The sequence below is a fragment of the Patagioenas fasciata genome, chromosome 19 (assembly GCF_037038585.1).
Source record: "Patagioenas fasciata isolate bPatFas1 chromosome 19, bPatFas1.hap1, whole genome shotgun sequence".
NCBI classification, from domain to species: Eukaryota; Metazoa; Chordata; class Aves; order Columbiformes; family Columbidae; genus Patagioenas; species Patagioenas fasciata.
Window position 1 is genome coordinate 9,564,231 of NC_092538.1, and position 21,047 is coordinate 9,585,277.

At 42.5% G+C, this 21,047-nt stretch overlaps 1 protein-coding gene across 1 annotated transcript; it reads right to left on the reverse strand.

The window, feature by feature from the left end:
* Positions 1 to 298: 298 nt before the first annotated feature.
* Positions 299 to 21,047, reverse strand: SLC6A4 (solute carrier family 6 member 4). Its single transcript, XM_065853262.2, has 14 exons — positions 20,420 to 21,047; positions 12,259 to 12,859; positions 11,393 to 11,527; positions 10,400 to 10,619; positions 9,856 to 9,994; positions 9,355 to 9,489; positions 7,407 to 7,510; positions 6,924 to 7,051; positions 6,496 to 6,608; positions 5,629 to 5,760; positions 4,438 to 4,537; positions 3,964 to 4,064; positions 3,169 to 3,336; positions 299 to 2,445 (listed from the first exon to the last, which is right to left on the reverse strand). Exons 2-14 carry the CDS (start codon positions 12,710 to 12,712, stop codon positions 2,371 to 2,373), a joined length of 2,004 nt encoding a protein of 667 aa, XP_065709334.1. The 5' UTR covers positions 12,713 to 12,859; positions 20,420 to 21,047; the 3' UTR covers positions 299 to 2,370.

Genomic DNA, 21,047 nt, shown 5'->3' on the forward strand with positions numbered 1-21,047 from the left:
TTGAAACGGGCTGCGTTTTGTATGTCAGCTAATTGAGTAGCTAAGCATTCAATCCAAGTGTGTTTGTTTTTGCTGTTCTGTCTAAACAAATGCAGCGTGCGCTGGTTCCTCCTTTGGCATGGAGTGAAAGAGTATTTAGCAATGGGCTGAGATTCCAGACACTAAAGGAAATCCTCTGCGTTTTGTCCAAGAGGCCTTGTTGGTGTAAGTAAGCCGGACTAGATATTCTGCTTTTTATTGGGATTGAGCCTTATCTTTGCTCTTCCCATGAGAGAGAGGCACAAGAGACGCCTACAGATGGATTATGAATATTAAATTTATTACAATAACAGTTTACAGTACAAGGCACATACTGATGACTTACAATCAGCTTGCAACACTTGTAACTAAACAGCCGCATAAATTAATACATGTGCATCGTGTACAAGTTGGAGGGAATACTTAGTTCTGTACAGCTAGAACTCTATAGTTTAACTTCTCTTTGCTTAAAAGGCAAACATGGTCCTAATTTACCAGTTTCATAAATTCCTTTTCAGAATCCAGGGTGGGATACACTGGTGTGATGGGTAAGTGGAAGGTCAGCTGAAGAGGAGGGATTTGTTTGCCTCAAAACACTTTTAATTGCAGTGCAGCCCATTTGGTATCAATATAACCAGGTTTTGTACAAAACCAATGTTTAATGTCTGGCTACCTGATAGATATGGGTTACTCTAAATATTTTCAGAGGGATATGTAAAAGGAAGAAAAAAGAATCAATGATAAAAACAAATTACATTAATTTCTCAATATTTCAACCACTCGGCTAAACAGAGATACTAAAAAATGAACTTAAATAACAAGATTTAGAAAACTTCAAACCAGTCTGCCTTATAACAAAGGAAAAAGAAAGGAGAGAGGAACTAAACTGCCTTGTTAGTTCAGGTTTTATAGAACAAAAACATGGATGTGTTTTATCTTTGTATTCAGGAAAAGCCTTTTAAATCCACTCGTGGAGAGCTTCCTTGCTCCCTGTTCTTGTAAAGACTCAATTATCCTACCAAAAAGAGAGCAAAGATCTAACATCACAAATGATCTCTTGGGCTGTCCATTTCTAAAAGTATTTTTCTTGTGACTTTGCATGTCTACATTACTTTTGTATCTTTAAATCATTTTAGGAACTTGGCAGCTGCGGTTACGTTTGGAGAGCACGTGTATGCGTATAATGCAGAGGGGTGAGCATGTGCATGGATGTTCTTTGCATATCATATAAACACTTCTGATGAGGGTCGGTCCTACTGAACTCTGTTCAACTTCTTGCTAAAAAGTTCCCCTCCTTTTCCTCTCTTTTTCCTGTTCAGGCTGAAAACCAAATGCCTTCACGTTAGAATATGGGCTTATAAATCATCAAAGTAGGTTTGTCTGGTTCGTTAAATGCAGTTTTGGCAGCCAAAAGGATTATTCCAAACTTTAGCTTTCTACTAGGAAAGAATAGAAAGACTCACAGGCTCCAGCAAATGTTAGGTGTGAAATTAAATAAAAACCAACCAAACCAACCCAACACGAAGCAAAGCAGAGAAGCAGATCTTCGGGATTCCGCTTTTTGGCGTGAGAACTCGAAAAAATTCATTGTTGGTCTGTAGTTTCTTTGGGGCAAATGTAGGTCTGTCAGGACGATTTTGTGACTGTCTAGCGAAAAACAATTAATAGAAACTTTTACCATATACAAAATGCGGTAAATGAAAGCAGGATAATGCTACCACGTGTGCGTGCTAATGTACGCAGAGCTGTGTATCACACTGCTCAGGATTGTTTCCTCTTCCTCTGCTCCACTACAAACCTGGGGATTGAAGAATTGACTATTTTTTTCCTAGCTTATAAACCCCTGTGTTACTTGAATAACGTGTGGCTATCAGGAATATTGTTGTATTTTTCAAAGTAGTTTAAGCAATTAGAACCTTAGAAGCGAATACGACATTGCCCGGTATGAACAATCACACGGAGGAAGCTACGGGAGCACCGCCACAGCCCGGGGATCCTGCACCTAATCCTGCCCACCGGTACTCATCCTGGAGCGGCTTACGCATCCGTGCAGCCTTCCAACAGCCCCAGTTTCCACGCAGTGGTGCTCTCATGGACACAGACATCCTCAGGAGTCCAGAATGGATGAGTTCTCAGTTCGGTCTGGTGAGAAGTGCACAGTAGATCTCATTGAATTGCTTGGACAAATGTGCTGGAGGCACCATGTCTCCAAACGCCCGTGGTCAGTGCCGCAGCCTCCGCAAAAACCTCCTCTACTTGTCGTCTCAGCTGGAAATGTGATTCTTTAGGGAGGAGAGCACGGGGAAAGTGACATTTTGTGCTCCCCGCTCTGCCCCCAGCAAACGGGTGAGCTTACACCACGTCCATGCGGATGTCTCCAAAAGGAATTTCTGTAGCTGTTTCTGGACTAATGCTTTTCAGAATACGCTGTTGGAAATAAACGACTATTAGAAATCAATTCATTTTAGAGATAATACATAATATGTCAGACAATTTGAAAGATTTTTTTAATATTACTTTAGTTTGAGTTACGCCTCCCGAACTATGACACAAGGGTATTTCAGGCTTCTGTTAGCACGATGAGGATGTAAAGTGCTATAGAAGTGTGCAGCATTATTTTTTTAATTATTTCTAATGTATCATTTGAATCAAGGTTGGACAGGTGTCGTACTAATGCTTTAGGACTTCACAGCTTACTTGGATACCCTGAACCAACTGATATTCTTTCTAAATTGGTATTTACTTGAAATCCCCAAAATATCATCACAGGTTACCACAGATTTATGGCAGAGAAAACTTAACGGAGTGTGGGGGAGAAAAAGAAGCTGGTTCCTACATTATACCCAAGGGAACCAACCTTTCACTGCCTCATTCACATGATACTGTGTGTCTAGGAAAAGCCTTCAGTTCACCAGAGCTCAAAAAATTTACTTGCTTTAATATTATATTAATATGTTAGTGGTCTCAGTAAGACCTGGGGAGATTTGTGAATGGCTCCGAATGGGCAGAAGACAATTGGTTGTCTAGGAAGAAAACAGCAATAATCCTCAAATCCCAGCTCATCAGACCCTAGAAAAATATATATGAAATATTTATAGGAATCACTTCTTTCCTAATAGTCAAAGAAAAGCCTCAGAGCATCCTGGATACCTCCTTCAGTGTTCCTGGGGTGCTGAGCAGCCGGTACACCATGTAGATGGGAATACAGATGACGGAAGAGGTTCCTATGCAATAACCCACTACTGTGGTCCAGTAGGGATAATCGTAATCAAACAGCCGCAGCTCAGGAGGGTTGGACAGAAAGCTGCAGGTGACGAACTGAGAAAGAAAGAAAGAAAGAGAGGAAAGCATGAATACGTAGATTTTGATGGCGCAAATGTATTTGGGGGAACTCTGTGTCCCAGCGTAGCATTGAACTAAAAAAATGAGTAGGACTTAAGGATTAAACATATGTCGACAGTGAAAAAATCCTAAATGGCATTAGTATGGATTACAAAATTTACTAGCAAAATTTCCATACAGAAATAACATACGGCCTCTGGGCTTTCCTTAGTTTAGTTTCCACAGAAAATACAAATAGCTCTGCCTAGCGACCACATCACCAGAGCTGCACTCCTGTGTTTCCAATTCTGAATTATAGATTTATAAAGGTTGTGATTAACTGCTGTAAATTCTAAGTGAAATATTCTGAAGTTGCCAGTCAGCAGTTGCTGAGAGAGCATATTTAATTATCTTGGTGTTCCTCCCCAGACAGTATGTTTTGTAGCTTCATTTTGCTGAGGTAAATGTAAAGCAACAAAACAAAGTCACTTTGCTTAGCAGAGGGAAGGGGGGGAGTCATTCAGAACCCAATTCTGCACTCGAGCTTTTAGAATTCTTAAGGATTACCATTGTCCGATCATCATTTTCTTGTGCCGGAAAGAAAAAGCCATAAAGCAAACTCACCAGAAGGAAGATGGGACTAATCGCTACCCAGCAAACCCGCCAGTACCAGCCGGGGGTGAAGCCCAGCATCTCCTTCACGTCGCTGCAGAACTGGGTGATGCCTGTGGAGCCAAGCGGGATGAGAGCGGTGACCGCAGGTACAAGGTTTTCATGAGCAGACACGCAGCGTCTCGCATGCACAGCAAATACATTCAGAATTCATCGTGATAGACTCTTATTCCTATAACTTGTAATTATATTAAATCCTTAATTATTCGGAATCATAGCTCTGGTTACTTTTAGATGTCACTATACTCCTATCAGGGAAAAAATAGTAATAGTTCTCACAAATTGGGTAATTGGTGAGTTAATGGAAAGGTTTTGTAAGCTTTTTCTGGAGACAGCAGTGGTGTTGTCTGCAGGAACAGCGGACGCGCTGCGCTGCAGACGCTCAGGGATTTTGGCTCGTGTTTGTCAGCGTGACAGCAGACGTACCGTAGAACCAGGACACAGCAACCGCCTCCAGGAACACCACGGTTAGCACAGCCGGACCAGTGGCGTACTCTTCAAACAGTTTCACCACAAACGCGCCTCCCTGGAAAGGAGATCATGTTATCAGTGAACCGAAGATCCAGCGGCGGAAATCCTGTAACGCTGCTGTTTATTTTTGCCTTCATCTGAGCATTCACAGATGGGCAGCTTGGTCGGTTCTGTCGCTTTGTGGCTGTTCTGCCAGTGAAACCCTTGAGCTGTGGGTCTGCTCCCTCCCTCTGAGCATCTTTCACCAGCGGGGCTGCCCTGTGGAAAAGCTACAAGTGAATCTGCTGGCAGCTCCAGCTGGATTTCAATGAACCAGTGAGATCTGGTGGGGACGATGGGGTGGCTCTGCATCCCTTCTGTGATGGCATCTTCTTTATCCAACGTGAGTCATAGTTACTGAACAGGAAATAAATAAGGTGTTTCTTTGCTTTCTTTCCCTTTGGGATCTAGAATCATGAACTCTATGTCTTGGAAAAGAACTACATCTTTTACAGCAAACACTTTAAATGAGAAGGAAGTTGCGCATAAAAGAACAAGTGGAGTGAAATGTGACAGGAAAGCAAAGTATTTTTTCCTTGTCCCTTATGATCGTTACACTCATTATTCAAAATGTTGTTGCTTGTGAGAACGAAATCCCACAAGCCACACAGGGACTGTGTGGTGTGACTGATCATTATTTCTGGCCTGATTTGATGAGGAAAATCCAGGAAATTCATTGCTAGAGATTGTTAGAGAACAGCAGCAATTACAGCATTTTCTAGGAGTTAATTTTTATGTTTTTATATATATATACACATCTATTTATATTCTTTTTAAACATAGAGCATCTGAGAACAAGTAAACCATGTACCAAGTGTGGAAGGTCACTTACTGATTCAGCAGGTGTGGCAAGGGCTGCATCGTTTATGATGTGCAGCTCGTTAGAGTTTTGCTGGATTGCAATAGGATCACTTTGCAACACATTTCTTAGTGAGAGCTACTGTTCACATTCATATTCCAAATATAGATTTCTCATGCATAAAGAAAATAGGCTGGAAATTTAGTCTGATTTCTTGAAACTCTCTTAAAAACAATACTGCCCTCTCCAAGGTGTCATTTGCAGGAAACTGCCAGTAAGGAAAGCTGAGGAATGGGTGAAATACTTACAAATGTCAGGGTCGCTAACGACCCCAAAAAGCAAATGATGATCAGAATAAGAACAAACAATTCCCTGCGCTTGCTCCAGACATGTGGGAATTCATCCAGCACTCCGGTGATCACTCCCTCCAGTCCTGCAAACTGAAAGACATGGACAAGTCACTGGAAAAATCGAGGCCGCTTTTACCTGCTTTAAAGTGTGTTTGAGTGCTTAAAGGAGCTTTAAAGCTTTGAACACCGGTGCTTTATTCTGCTTGTAGACTTGGGGTGACTATTGCTTAGTCTTTCTTCAGAGCTTTTAAACCTTTTAAGGTGGGGATTTAGTCTTCATGTGTCTGTGGGAAGTGCCTGTGACCCAGAGGCAGTTCTGCGCTACAAGCAGTAGTTCTGTATTGCAAGTAATAGTGGTAGGTGGCTCAGCAGAACCAAGGCTGTGAAATCAGCTGGAAGGAGCTGATTCTCAATCTAAAAACAGGGTCACACGGCGAGTTTTTTAGAACATCTCCTTTCGCAGTTGAGAACCACCTCCAGTTCCCACCTTTCAAACCCAATTAGAGTGAAAAAAGCCTAGAATTGATTTGTAAATTTACAAGACAGAAGGAGCCTGGAAGGCTGCGTTCAATCAGGTGTTTATGAACCAAGTGCTTTGGTTGTGTTTCCAGGTCTGTTACGAATTGTCACAATATGACTCTGAAAAATCACTTCATTTTAGGTCAAAATTGAGTCCTAGTTGCTGTCTTACAGAAGGCACATGGAGATAGCAATCATGCTTTAAACCCTTTTGTGATGGTGTAATATTTGTAATTGTTTCTTCTGATGTTTGCAGGGCTAAGTCCGTACACTAAACATCCGCAGTCTCGCCAACCGTCTACTCACTGTGCTGTCTAATCCCAGCGTGAGCAACATCAGGAAGAAGATGATGGCGAAGAAGGTGGAAGCGGGCATGTTTGCAATGGCCTCGGCGTACGTGATGAAGAGAAGGCTGGGTCCTGGCGGTAGAACAGAGAATTAGAGGTAACTTAGTGCGGACAGGCTGTTTCACTGGTCCGTGTTGTCTTTGAGGGGGAAACATCTCCCCCAGGCTGTTTTGCAGTGAGCAGTTACCCCCATGCCCATGAAGCTGCACGCAATATGACTTCTATTTATGGAATAACTTTTTAGCTGTACCATGCATTTATAACAGTGCCCTGAATTACGTATTAAATATTTTGCATAAGTTGGGCTGCTCTCAATCTAGGAGATAATATACAGATATATTCTATTTTAGAAGCCGTATGAGAGTTGTGCACAAAAAGCTGGCCTACCGGTATCTTTGGCGACCTCTGAAACATCTTCATTCCTCATCTCAGCCATGTATCCCAGCACAGTGAAAATAACAAACCCGGACACGAAACTGGTCACACTGTTCACGGTGCTGGTAACCAGAGCATCTCTGCAACACAAGACCTAACTCATATCAGGGCTTCAGCATCCGCTAGAAAGGGTCATCTACTACCAGATGGAGTGAGTTATTGATCTGGAGACACTCCTACAAAAACTAGGGGAATATAATGAAAAGAACAAGCAGCAGATTTGAAATAAACTAGAATAGGCACAAGAGAGAATAAATGTTATAGATTGCAGGTTCTTTCAATAAGGACTTTTTTCTGTTACACTTTGGTCTGATCTGTATGCACGCAGGTCTGATAATTCAGTGCCCTTCAACAGTACTATGTCTCTTTTTCCTAAATACCCACAGTTACATTTTTTTTAACTCAAGTTTACTTATATAATAAGGAAGAACTCACTGGTAGCAGTTGTTATGGAATTTGTTGTAGCTGGCATAAGCCAACAGGACCCCAAAACCTGGACCAAGGGAGAAAAAAATCTGAGCTGCTGCATCCACCCAAACCTGGAAAATATTGGAGATCAAGAATAAAATGACACGAAACAGATCAGATGAGTTTGGCATATTCAGAATATCACCTAGGCCTACAAAACCATGTTTTACTAGTCTGCCTATGTCCTGATCCTGGTCTAACAAACATGTTGTTTAGAGAGTATGTTGAAATGCGACTATTTACTGTAGATATGTCAGAGTTGTAAAGCTCCACTATAATTCTAGTGCCTATGCTGTGCTTATTGTATCTCTTCACACTGTTCTAAGTACTTGCAGTTTCATTTCTGACAGCACTTTTGATTAATTCACAGTGATTCGCTTGTAATCAGTATAACACAAGTTTTGCAATGTATAGAGAACATAGTATCCATGATTTTGCAGTGGGCTTGGCCAAAATTCCTCCCAGCTGTGTGTGCTGTGGAGTAGTCCTGTGTTTGGCTGTGTGCCCTCCAGGCTAAATAACAGATGATCGGTGCCCAGACTTTTCCTGGATTTAATGGAAATACATGACAGTGTGGATGCAGTTCTAGTCCTTGGCCTCAATCCAGCTTTGTTGTAGCCATGACAGATCCAAGTGCGACGACCCTGTTATGAAAAGCCTGTTGTACTTGAAAAGTGGCCACAGCCTGCACGAGCAGTGTTCCTAAAGTGCAATATCTGAAGGTGGAAGTCTTAATTCATTTATCCTCTTTTGATTGATACATGGAGTTCATTACAGCTCGTTTCTAATATTCCCTTCCATGGTGCGAGGCCATCCTGTATCAACCACAGACACAGCTCTGTCACCGTCCGGCACACAGATTGCAATCTCCTGTCCTCACTTCAGATCCTTCCAATACAATATCAATGCCCTTTATTGCTTTTTCAGAAGATGTGGTCTCTTATTGGAGATGCTGTTTTATCAGAGACTGGTGTCTTTTCATTTCCTCTTTATTCAAAACTCTCCATATCAGCTGGGCAGCAGCAGACTTGCAAACATTAGAATTTTTAATCTTTGTATTTGTAGTATTTATTGCTTTGGGGTTTTTCCATCACTCTCCTCACCAGACACTTTCACAGGCAGTGAAATAAACCCAGCCTTGAGCCTGATGGACAACTTGTCATCCAGAGTTAAAAGCTGGATATGTACTGGAATGCCCGGGGTTGTTGGTTAGCTCAGTCTTGTCCTCATTCCTCCTTTCTTTTCAAGTCTTGGTGGTGTATGCAGGCCTAACTGATTTATCTCTTCTCCACATGCACTTGCAGAGATTACTGAGTCACATTTCAGTTGGTGGCTGCAGAGCTGCCCAAGCTCGTCAAAGGATGGAGATCTGACCTTTCAACTCTCATAACCCATGCTATTTAAATACGGGCAACTGTGGACAGCGTTGGGCTGTGGAAAAGTCTGCCCAAGTGTGTAACGATCCCCTCACAGCCAAAAAAATACAGCTAAACCAGTTGTTAGGTCTTAGTAAATTTAGTTTGTTCAGTATGACTGCCATAATAAGGGATTTTGGAGCAGCGTATCAGCAATCGTAGCTTCTCACTCAGTGTCAGGCCGTTCACCATTTTCCTGGCAAAAAAAACCTGTTTGGTCACTCGTTTTCTTTCTAATCATATCACTAATTCTATTCAACCACTGTATGGAAACCCTACTGTAAGTTCAAGCCAAACTGATGGACTTTATAATCTTCTTCAAAAAAATCTTTATAATTACGGACAGAATAGCATGACCGTTTGAACAAAAATATGAAGTCAGGCTTGTAAGTCAATGCTAAGACATGGCTTAATCACGCCCTATGCTGAGAATAGACATTGAAATATATACATGCTGGTAGGCTGAAAGGAAATCTCTACCCTTTTATAACATTTTTTACCTCTGTGGCCAGGAGCTTCTGCCAGTCGGGTTTCAGGTAGTAGAGGACACCTCTCCAAGCCCCGGGCAAAGTTGCTCCTCTCACGAGCAGGATGAAGAGGATGATGTATGGGAACGTGGCAGTCACCCACACCACCTGCCAGGGGGAACAGGAACACAGTGTTTGCTGTGGGTAGAAATTTAACAGCTTATTGTAACTCTGAGCATTTATAACATCTTCATGTGAACTTCTCAGAAGGTCTGTGAACTGTCACTTTGTACATCTATTCCCATGCTTGCTCTCGGCAGGGTTCTTGCCCAGAGAACACTGCCATTAACTTACTATTGTTATATATTACTCAGATAAGAGTAGCGGTCACTCTACACCCTTCCCAAATACATGAGCCTAGAATCCCCATCATGAAGACAGCCTGAGATAATTCTATGTCAAGTTAATTGGCTCCTTTAGAACTGCTGCTAGACTATACTGTACCAAGTGGGTTTGTCTTGCTTTTGCATTCACCTTGCCAGATGTTTTGACCCCTTTCCAGATGCTGAAGTATACAATGGTGAAGATTAACAACAAACAGAGGGTCAGTTGCCAGCTAATGCCCCCCAGGTCATCCAGCCCATCGGACCTGTGCACCTGTAGAACTTGGCGGCTGAAAGAGGAAAGAAAAGCACAGTATAGATATTTTTTTAATAAATACTTATGTTAAATATACTTTGAACAGTCCCATAGTGTGGTCTGAGCACTAAAAGTAGTCCTGAGTCTGTGATAAGTAGCCTTCAGAGTCATGTTATTTTGGATTTAATTAAAAGCTTGATATTGATACACCGGTGGTGATCAATGATAAGTGATGAGAGCTGGTTGGGAACTTCTGATCTAAAATTCAGAGCACCCACCCATACACCCTAAGCTCACATACGCCTACAAGGATTTAGTTATTTGAACACTTCAGAAAAGGGTATAATGAATAAAGAGCCCTGCTCCCCCTCCAAAGAAGAGCTCGCTACGTGTTCCACCATTCTCTCTGATATTCCTGTCCTCACTTACATGCACTTACGTATAAAATTCTTCAGCGGGAGAGATGGAGTGCAGGGACCAGCTGACGTTGTCCTTGCTGAAGTAGTTGGTGCAGTTGCCTGTGTTCCAAGCGTTTGTGCAGGTTGTCCACGGCAGCTCCGCCGTGAAGGACGATATGAGGTAGTAAAAGGCCCAAGCCATAATGGTGTTGTAGTAGGAGGCTACGTAAAGATCTATTATACAGATGGCAAAGCCAATTCCTAGTAAGGCAGGAAATAATTATGTGAAGTGGGTGTAAGTTTTAGGCCAAAAAAAAGAGGAAGGAATTAGTTATCACATCAACTGCAATTAGTAACTAAGGCAGCTCTACACGTACCCCTCAAGTGTTTAGAACACTGGAATTTCTTGTGGCTTTGGAAACCCTCAGGCTCCAGTTCCAAAAAAGCATCTTTAATCAAGACACAATGTGCTTATATAGGGGTTTTTTCATCAATTCCTAAATTCCTGGAATTTAGAAGTAGGCCTCTTGCACTCAGTAAATAAAAAGACAAGAGCAGAGCTAAAACAGGGGGAGCAAGACCAAATGAGCATATAGAACAGGCCCTTCTCCTCTAAAAGAGTCTGGACAGACGAGGCTGAAGATGGGGAATAATTCCTTTTAATATCTTTGCAATAGAAATACTGGATCTTTATTCTTTCCTGGTTTAAATTTTGCATTGGATTCACTTAATTAATTACATTTTTTGTTTATTCTTTTGGTATATTCAGGCTTGGGTCAGAGCAAGTGGACAGGCGTCTACCTCATCAGTCTGAGAGCTGCACATCGTATGTGTTCACGAGAGTGCACACACGCCTCTGCAGATGAACGTAAAGTTGTATCAAAGCTTTCTTTGTAAAGCCAAAATCTTGTATAGAACAAGACTTGCTTTGTTTTATGAGCTTTTCAGATTTTTGTTTGACAAATGTCACCATTATAGGAAAATCTTCCAGTCATTCAGAAAGTTCCTGGTAATTTTCCATTTCCTTTCATTACCTTTGAATATAGGACATATTTTTCTCCAGATTGAAATACACCCATTCCTGTGGTACTGTCCTAGCGCTAGTTCCATATAGAAGAGAGGAATCCCTCCAAAGATGGCCATGATTGCATACGGAATGAGGAACGCCCCTGCAAGAAAGCAAGCAGACGGTTATAAGTCCTCATAGGACTTCTCTTCCAACAGTACCAACACTCCCCAAACAACGGTTCCCTTTATCCCACGGGGAAAATGTGCATCCCCCCCAACCAGTGTGCCAAACTGAATTACTGTGGGCTTTCTCCTAAGAGTAACTACTCAGCAGTGTGAATAAGAAGCAACACTCAGGCCAGAATTCTCCATTTGTGTAACAGGGATATGTAGGATTCTCTAAGGCTGTAACGCCTCCAATGGGTACAATTGTGAGGTGGGCTACAGATAATGAATTAATTCAGTAAAATGCACTGGTTACATCTGGGTAACGAAAGTAATTTCCAAGATCTCCTTGATCAGATCTATATCTTGGCTTGAAATGTCAGTGAGTAGCAGACCTAGCGTGATGAGCATTTTGACGTGTTGGTTTATCTGGTTTTAAATACTCCTTGGGACAGCGATTGGGTCTATTCTCTTAGAAGGTGTTTTTGCACCTAACCAGCTCTCAGCTTCTAGTTGTACCGATTTTTTTTAATCTTGCCGAACGGTTTTTTACTATCTCAATGTATCTAGTTATCCTGTCCCAGTATTTAAATTTTCCAGTCTGCTTGCAAAGTAATTTCTCCTTTGCCATTTGTTAGACGTGAAGTTAAAATACGCCCCTAAACTCATCGACCTGTAAGCAAGGAGGTTCAGCAATAAGGAGCAGAACACAGAACTACTCACTGACCTCCTCCGTTTTGGTAGCAGATATAAGGGAATCTCCACACGTTCCCCAGATCCACCGCGTATCCGATGACGGAGAGCAGAAAGTCTATTTTTTTACTCCAGGTCTCCCTGTCTTCCAGCTCCATGAGCTGCTGCTGCCCCTCTGCCCCGCAGGCGGTGGAGCTGGAGGTGGTGGTGGCCGCCGGGGCCGTGCACTGGGCACCTTCCGCCTCCCCCATCCCATTGCAGGGAACGGAGCTCTGAACCCCTGAATAACCATTGGAGATCTGAGCTGCCTCCCCTTTATCTCCCTGGCTGGGATGGACTTTATTGCCATCCTCCACCAGCCGTAGGGCAGATTTAGGGTTCCTGACCAGAAGTCCGTTTTCTTTGCAATCTTCTCCTTCGTTACAGTCCGAGACATCTTTCTTGGAAGTTAGCGGCTCGGTCTCATTGCTTGTTGCCTTTTTTTCCATCTTTTTTCAGAGATTTGTTCTGATCACTTGCAGACAGATGGCAGCACAGGGTCCCCTTCTGGCTTGTCTTCCCACGCTTTTATTCCCAGCACTTTTAGAATTCCTCTTCCATATTTAAATCCATCAGACTGAAGACACAAACACCATCTAAGGAATGAAAAATAGTTAAAAATCCATGACAGGGCTTACTGATGGTAACTTTCAAGTTACAACTGACTGATTATGTGATCGAAGTGCTTTTGGAAGTAATTAACCATCATAACGTGCAATGGGAGTCATTTAGCAGATAATCCATTCAGGGTTTCGGATGGAGAAGGGAAGGAAGCAGTTGGCCTCTTCTACACCAGGAGTCTGTGTACCTGCCTTAGAACCACTGGGGCACATCCACTGAACTTTGTGCACTGTTGGACAAGTCGGGGCGGTCACGGTGCCGCTCTGTTCTGGTAACTCGCTCTCCTTTGGCCGCTGGTTTCACACCCAGGGAGGTCATGGAACTCCCAGTTTGTAAAAATAAGGGTGGAGTTTAGTGCAACTTGTATTTTCGTTTTCGTAAGTTCATCCTGTGACTTCTGCTCGCATTATCTAGATTCACCCAGTATGAAGGGCAAAGAATTAAACAAATATGAGGTGGCAATTGATATACAAATTACATTTTGTGACCAGAAATCCCGCGGTGTCTGCTGTGTTTAGTAGACCTAGAAGGCTTAAACAAAAGTTTAGAGAAGTATTTAAATCTCAGTGGTTTTACACCAATTAACTCTCGAGGCTCAGCCAACGCTAATGATTCAGGAATAGCAGCAGGTGCTGCTGTCCAGTGCCGGCAAACAAACAGGCACCGGGAGACTCCCTTCCTAAGGGCTACAAGAATAACCCAGGGGAAACAAACCATTCAGAACTGGGAAGAAAAGAAGAAAAAAGTATAAAGTGCTGGCTTTTTCCTCCAGGACAAAAAGAAAAGGAAAATAATGGTGATTTCGTGGGTCGTGTTTTGTTTTCTGCTCACTTATTCAGGCAATGGAAATGCCCTTACTCAACAAAACCTTGTAATAGGAGCTAATCCTCTGTGCTGTAAATTCCCCGGGGTTAGTAACCTTGCTTTATAGCTAGCAAAATGTTACACAATATACAAGATGCCACCACAGATTAAATTATTATAATTACATTGGATTTTTTATTCCCAAAGCATTTTACCACAGTAGATATCATTGTCACATCCTAGCAGAAGAATAAGCATTATTTCACTTTTAACTGTTGGAAAAAAAACTAAAGCAGAGAGAGGGGATTATTTGCTCATTGCTAGAATTTGATCATTGCCAGAGCTATTAAAACTCGAGTTTTCCAGCTTTCAGCCTTGTGCAAACACTGTTAAACCGCTTCCGAAACATTTGTCAGTGTGCGCAGGAGAATGAAGGTTATTGAGCTGCAGAGCAAACAGGAGGATGTTCTGGAGATAAACGTCACTTTCAGGTGTTGTTTATCACTTTCAGAAACCTCTAGTTTTTCTGTTGTTACCCAGATAATGTTATTTTCACCATATATCTGGAATTGCCTCATTAATAATGAATTCTTACAAGAGCAGTACTTTGCTACCATTAGTTAATCATCCACAAAGACCGAAACATCTTCTAAGAGGAAAATACTACGGCAAAGAACAGGAGTTTGCTTTACCTGCAAGGCTATGAAAACTGAGTCTTTGGAGTCCAAAACCTTCCAAATGTCCCAAAAGAGATGTAGATGGAAACAGTCTGGAAACATGAAAACCCCAGGAGAGGCCACCGCGTTGTATAGAGCATGTTAATACACGGTAGGAATATGGAAAAGTAACCTGATCCTCCTGGACTTTACACCTCTCACTCATAAATGGGAAAACAGAAAGTATGTTGATTTAACTGCATTATCTCTTGAGACTGGATTTTCCATACCTGAGACTTAAACTCTTCATGTATTTCTAAAACACTCTATTTCTGCACATTGACACTTCCTGGCACTTTCTTTACGGAGGTCATTGAATATATTGTTCATTTCCTGGAGCTGTGACAATCAAGATAGCTGTCCTATCCCGATCTAAGCTCCTTCTGGTCTTCTGCAGACCAGAGGAAAGAAACATCGCATCATTTGAGATATTTTTTGTAGAACTTTCATTACTTTGAGCATCAAACATGCAAAATGACTTGCGAGCTTTCAGGGGCTTCAACTGGAATTTGAACTGTTCCTTTCTGAAAGAGAATTACAGCTCGAGAGCTGTAGTCTCTGACACTGAAGTCTCCAGTGCCAGGCTTTACAGCTACACTGTGGTGTTCCCAGCGACACAGTTGGCGCAGGAAACCAGAACAGTTATAGGATCAGAAGATTTCATCACACTGTAAAAATCTGGCAGAATGTACTTTTTCTTCCCTCATTACAATTCAAGAAAAAAAGAAGATACCTGAAGTAATTGTAAGCACCACAAGCAGCTGCAGAACTAGAGCTCTTGGGGCTGAGAAATAAGATTTCCAGGGGAAAAATTATGCTATTAAGGATTTGCCCCCATCAGCCTCCACTTCACCTCTCTGCACCCAACTCTCAGTTGTTACATGACGGTAGTGAATTATGTAAGAAATGGCAGCTTATTACCTATTTTCAATCTGAGCTGTTGCAATGTTTGCTCCTGTATAATTACACATTGGCTTCTTATCACCAACATAATTAGCTACGGAACTAAAAAAAAATAATCAGTGCCTTTGTGTCATTTTGATCCGTAGATGTGACTTTGCCCCATTGAGAGGCCCTATGTGTCTGCTCGTTTTCTCTCTCTGGTAGCTCTGAGCAGAGACGATTGAGGGCGGTTTCCATCCCCATCGTGCTGCCCGGGAGCACAGAAGGTTCGGTGCTGCCGGGTGACCCCGGGCTGTGCTCCGGAGAACACCCGGTAACAACCAGCGCGTCCTCCACGACCGTTCCCTGCTCTGCTGAAAACACCAGGACGGATAATTCAAGACGTGTTTCTGTGAGCTTGGCTGAAGTCACCAATGCAGTTCAGGTAACACAAATATTAATTTAATTATAGTTTTTGTTACTGCCATACAGAGCTAATCTTGAACCAGCAGTGGAGATGCAAATGTCACAGAATCCCAGAATGTCAGGGGTTGGAAGGGCCCTGGAAAGCTCATCCAGTGCAATCCCCCCCGGAGCAGGAACACCCAGCTGAGGTTCCACAGGAAGGTGTCCAGGCGGGTTTGAATGTCTGCAGAGAAGGAGACTCCACAACCTCCCTGGGCAGCCTGGGCCAGGCTCTGACACCCTCACCATGAAGAAGTTTCTTCTCAAATTCAAATTGAACCTCTTGTGTTCCAGTTTGAACCCATTACCCCTTGTCCTACCATTGGTTGTCACCGAGAAGAGCCTGGCTCCATCCTCCTGACACTCACCCTTTAGATATCTGTAAACATTAATGAGGTCCCCCCTCCGTCTCCTCTTCTCCAGCTCCAGAACCCCAGCTCCCTCAGCCTTTCCTCACACGGGAGATGCTCCACTCCCTTCAGCATCTTTGTTGCCCTGCGCTGGACTCTCTCCAGCAGTTCCCTGTCCTTCTGGAACTGAGGGGCCATGTCCCTTGATGCGCAAAACTGACTCCTCTGCCTATCAATCCTCAAGGAGCATCACTGTCCTGGGTCCAGTTCTTTCTAACCCTTCATGGATCACCAGCCTGGTCATTTCTTGAGGCACACGGTGACCTCTGGCGGCACTGTGGGAATCCCTTTCCTTTAGTGCTCTGCCACGCAGTCAACCAAATCTTTCCAGCATTGTAAAAATTATCCTCCTGTTCTCTATATTTTCTTAAAGGACAAAATTGACTTTTATCTAGGAGATTTAAACAATTAAGTTGAGGTGAGGCAAAGAGATGCTTCAAGGGAGACACATCTTAATGCTTTAAGTGACCAGGAGGATATTTTGAGGTGAGGCAGAACTAACTCCCCAAATTCCTCAGCACAAGGCTTGTCCAGTGTCACTCTGCATGACTGCAGAAACCACTACTTGTCTCCAAATCAAATACATTTTAACTCGCACAGTTGCAAAATGCGTATATTTGCATATATTTCCCTTCATACTACTTAGTTTTGTAAAGCGGTGCTTGCTGGAGTAGCAGCCGCCGGTCACAGCTGCATTCCTGGAGCCAAAGCCCCTTCACCGCTGTGGCTCCCCGGTTACACGCCAGCGCTTGCAAAGACAAAGCCCTTTGAACTCTTTAACACAAAGTGCCAGCCCACGCTGCTGGCAAACAGAACCAAACGTTAACATGATTTCTGTTAACTTGACCTAAATCTCACTTTTATCACAAAGCATTTAAGGTTGTTAAAATTATGCAGCAGCTTGGCGGCGTATTACACCTTGCAATAAAGGCGCAGTTCACACAGGCAGTTGTATGTACATGGAAAGAGTCCAAGGAAATTACTTTTATCTCGAAAATAAAGAAGTTTCTATGACAAGATAGAAATCACATATCCCACCCAGGGAAAGGCTGTGCTCTTTGTCTGTAGGTATTTTTGTCACTTCTGAGCCACAACATCAACTGTAACCCTGCGACAGCCAAGTACCTGCGTGTTTCCAGGTACCGGACTCTGATAAACACAGCAGTAAACACTTCTGATCTTCAGCCCTATCTCCTCACACAGCCCCAGTCTGGTTTTGGGCAGGAGGGGGGGGACGTGACCTGGATGACAAAGAACCTTGTAAAGCTTATTCCACACTCTTGCGTGCTAGCGAGGGCCTGTTTATCTGCATTTCTAGCGTGAAGGAGTACAGAGGCTTCATATTTTTCCTCTGATCTTTTGCGCAGGTAAACCTTTAATCAAAATTATTACAGGACAGTTCAGATGCTCCCATACTGCGGGGAGCTGTTAGGAAACAAGAATTTCTACCAGTTAGATCTTGAAACTAGATTGCACTAGGTTATGATTAATTTTACCTGCTGTTTGTCATAGATGAGTCACTTTTAGAGTTCATAATGCAAAAAAATCACCGCCTTTTGCTTTCGAATGTGTTCACGTACACTGATTTCATTGAAAAATGAGTACCTAGGATATCTTTTTCTATTAGCTTGCTTCCATGAGGCAAGCTAGATCGTATTTCAGATGTCAAAACCTGATCTATTTGTAAATACAGAGCAGGATGATACAGAGTCCCAGCTTTGGTAGAGCTGCCAGTAACCACAGATCAGAGGTGCTGGGTGCAGAGCAGGTACGAGGTGATTTCCAGACCACCCTCAACAACTGAAAAATGATTTCTCCAAGGTTTTTTTCCAGCTATGCTTTTCTAGTCTAGTTTTAGAAAATCAAAATGGACTTTGGATAAAGAGTGGTCAAAACCCACTGAAATTAATGGGTACAGTGAATTATTTCTGCACATAGCAGGTCTGATCCCAGTGCCAGTGGTTTTGTGTGTAACTGGACTGGGTGCTTCTGCACATCACCGTAATATGTGAGTAGTTTATAAGTAAACGTGCACTATGTAGATGACAAAATGGGTCCTGTATATGGATATTTGCAGTTCTCTGGGGCTTACTCACATTACTAAACCAGAGCAGAATTGTGCTCCACAAGGAGCCCCAATGAGACAATGACCCTTCTGGGAGAATAAAAGGCGACTTACCCAAGGGAGAAGGGCAGAAGCCGGGAGCTCTCCCCAGTTAACCCCTGTGTTCCCAGACAAGGAAAACAGAGGTCAGGTGTGAAAAAGGGGCTTCTAAAAGTGATAGTATTGGGGGAATAGAAACCTGTACTCTGAGGTTTATGTCGTAATCTTGTCCATGTTTCAGTCTGAAGTTAACAAGTCAGCAGGAGGGATTTTACCTTTAAAGATTTGTTGAGAAGACAGATGCTGTATCGTATTGGGAACGCTGCCAAACTGATGTCAGTCACTTAAAGAGCAGAGCGGGGAGAAAATGCATCTTTACGGCTCGAGAGTGTCCATATGTAGTGCAAGGAAACAGATAAGCTCAAAGGGAATGATATTCCTTTTGTATTCTTCCTCAAATTATATATATACACTCAGAGGAAGAGTCATAACACAAGAATATGACTACACAGAGCACTTTTCCTGAGTATCTCTCTGCACAGGCAAATTAATGGGCACAGAAGACCTGTTTGCAGACACCAGTCATATGTGCCAACATGCATGGACTTATGTTTGTGATGTTTTCATCTAAAGACAGTACAGAAAGTCACTGTTGTTTCCTGAAGATGTTTCTTTGAAGGAGACTTAGTGGCTACCTCCAAATTCCAGCCCCTTCATTCAGGCTCCAAGCTCTACGTAAGTTCTTGATGAAACACTTATCCCATAGATGGGCTTCCTTGTGCTGTATAAATTCTATAAGATACAGATTGCCAGATCAACAGAGCCGCAAACACGCAGTTTTGGAAAAGAGGTAAAACATTAGAATGAGAAAGGACACCAGGATATACAATGAATATTTCTTTCGGCTCTTAATACTGCTCATAATGAAAGCTCGGTGGTTTATATTTCCATGGAGGAAGGCAGGGAAGAGCTTTAATACACTGCACGTTTCCACGTGTGGGAATAATTTAAGGGTTTTACTAAATTCCAGGTTTGGGGCAGTTTTTCTCAATTTATATAACTGTTTGAACCTCATCACACCCTGTCCAATTAGAAAATGGACCCACAAGAGTCATTTGCTGTGTGCCAAGCTTAACAAAGTACTGTCCAAGAAAATTGTGTTCAATTCACTCATCAAAAGCCCCAGAAGACGAAGCCCAAGTGTGTGAGACCTTCCCTGGGAAAATGCCTGACAGCTAAAAACCCACATTAAAACTCTACGAGGTTTCCAAGAATCCAGACCCATTAACTGCACGGTCCTTTTCCCCCCAGGCTTTCCTAACACATCAAACCATGTTTTCCATGACTATATGTTCAGTTACATTGCATTCCTCACTTACATTTCCATATTACTTAGCAAACCAGCCCAGCAAGCCGGTTGGTTTCGGCAGTCAACACGATTGACTATAAATATACACTCTTCACATTTATTACTTACAATAAAACTGTCCCATTGAGTCAGACAATTTACTGTGCTGGAACAGTTTACCTTTTAAAATAGAACTTCATATGGTTAATAAAGCTTACTTTACCCTTTTAAAATAAGTAACAGTTTGCATTGATTTTTCTTCCTTCAAATTCTGCTTATTTCACCTTATAGTTTAATGGGGTTTTTTTCTGTAATTTTAAAATAAACTTTACATTCATAATGCAATGATGTGGGCTGCCAAAACTCTTACTTCTAATTGTCATAACATGTTCTGCTACAGGTATTTGACTCCCAACATTCACAATGTGCCCGAACAAGACGGAGAGCATGTAACATCCACAAAGCAAGAACAAGCACCCAAAGTTTGAAAAATCAAAGCAAACTTTCACCCAAAAAATCAATGTATCTTTTTCCCCTCAAAGCTTTCTTAGATGTACATTTTCCAGATGTTTCAGAAATTACTCCAAGACCTTAAAAGTTATTTTAAAATGAAACAAAATGGAGTATACATATGTTAGACTGTCATTAGTATTTCAGATTTTATAAGCCAAGCTGAAAGAGGCAACAAGTGGAAGTTAATGAAGTCTCTGCTCATTTCGGAAGGTTGGCTCCGAAAACAGCCATCTAGGAGTCTAAATTCCACCAAATACTTTAGATAATGTTTTAAAAACAAAATCATATAGTACCTGTGTTGCGGATGGGTCGGAAGCGCCTCCCTTGGAGTTATCCAAGCTCAAGTAACCTTCACCCACATTGACTCGGGAGTCTCGGGAACTCAGCCCCTCGGCGAGGTTTTTGTACCCCAATCCCCTCACATGGTCTGATTGCCAGATAATCTGCTGCCAAAGAGCTCTTTAAGAATTTTTGCGTCACTTTAGCCAAATAAAGTTGATGTTTCACCGGGGCTGCAGCTCAGTTTTCCTCCTAGAGGTGGGTGCCTACATCTGCCTGCTCTGCTGGGCTCGGGAGAGCAGGATCCAATGAAGGCAGAGGCAGAAGGAGGGAAGCATTTCTACCCAGGGACAGTTTTGCCGGCTGTTGTTCCAGCTATAAATAACAGGAGGAGGAGGATGATGGAGCCAAACGGAAGTTTTGAGGCAGTCAGTAAATTATAAGTTTGCAGGTGGGTCTGTAGATTACAGAAAGATAGGAAGGACTGGGGTGTTGTCACAATAAAAGGGCTTGGAAGGATTAATTTCTATTGCTGAGCGCTTGCATTATTTTAATAAAGAAATAAGATTTGGTTTTGTTTTAAAGCGTTAAGCACAAATTCCTTTAAGAGCGTTTTGCGGTATAAGCTCAGCAAGTAATTTC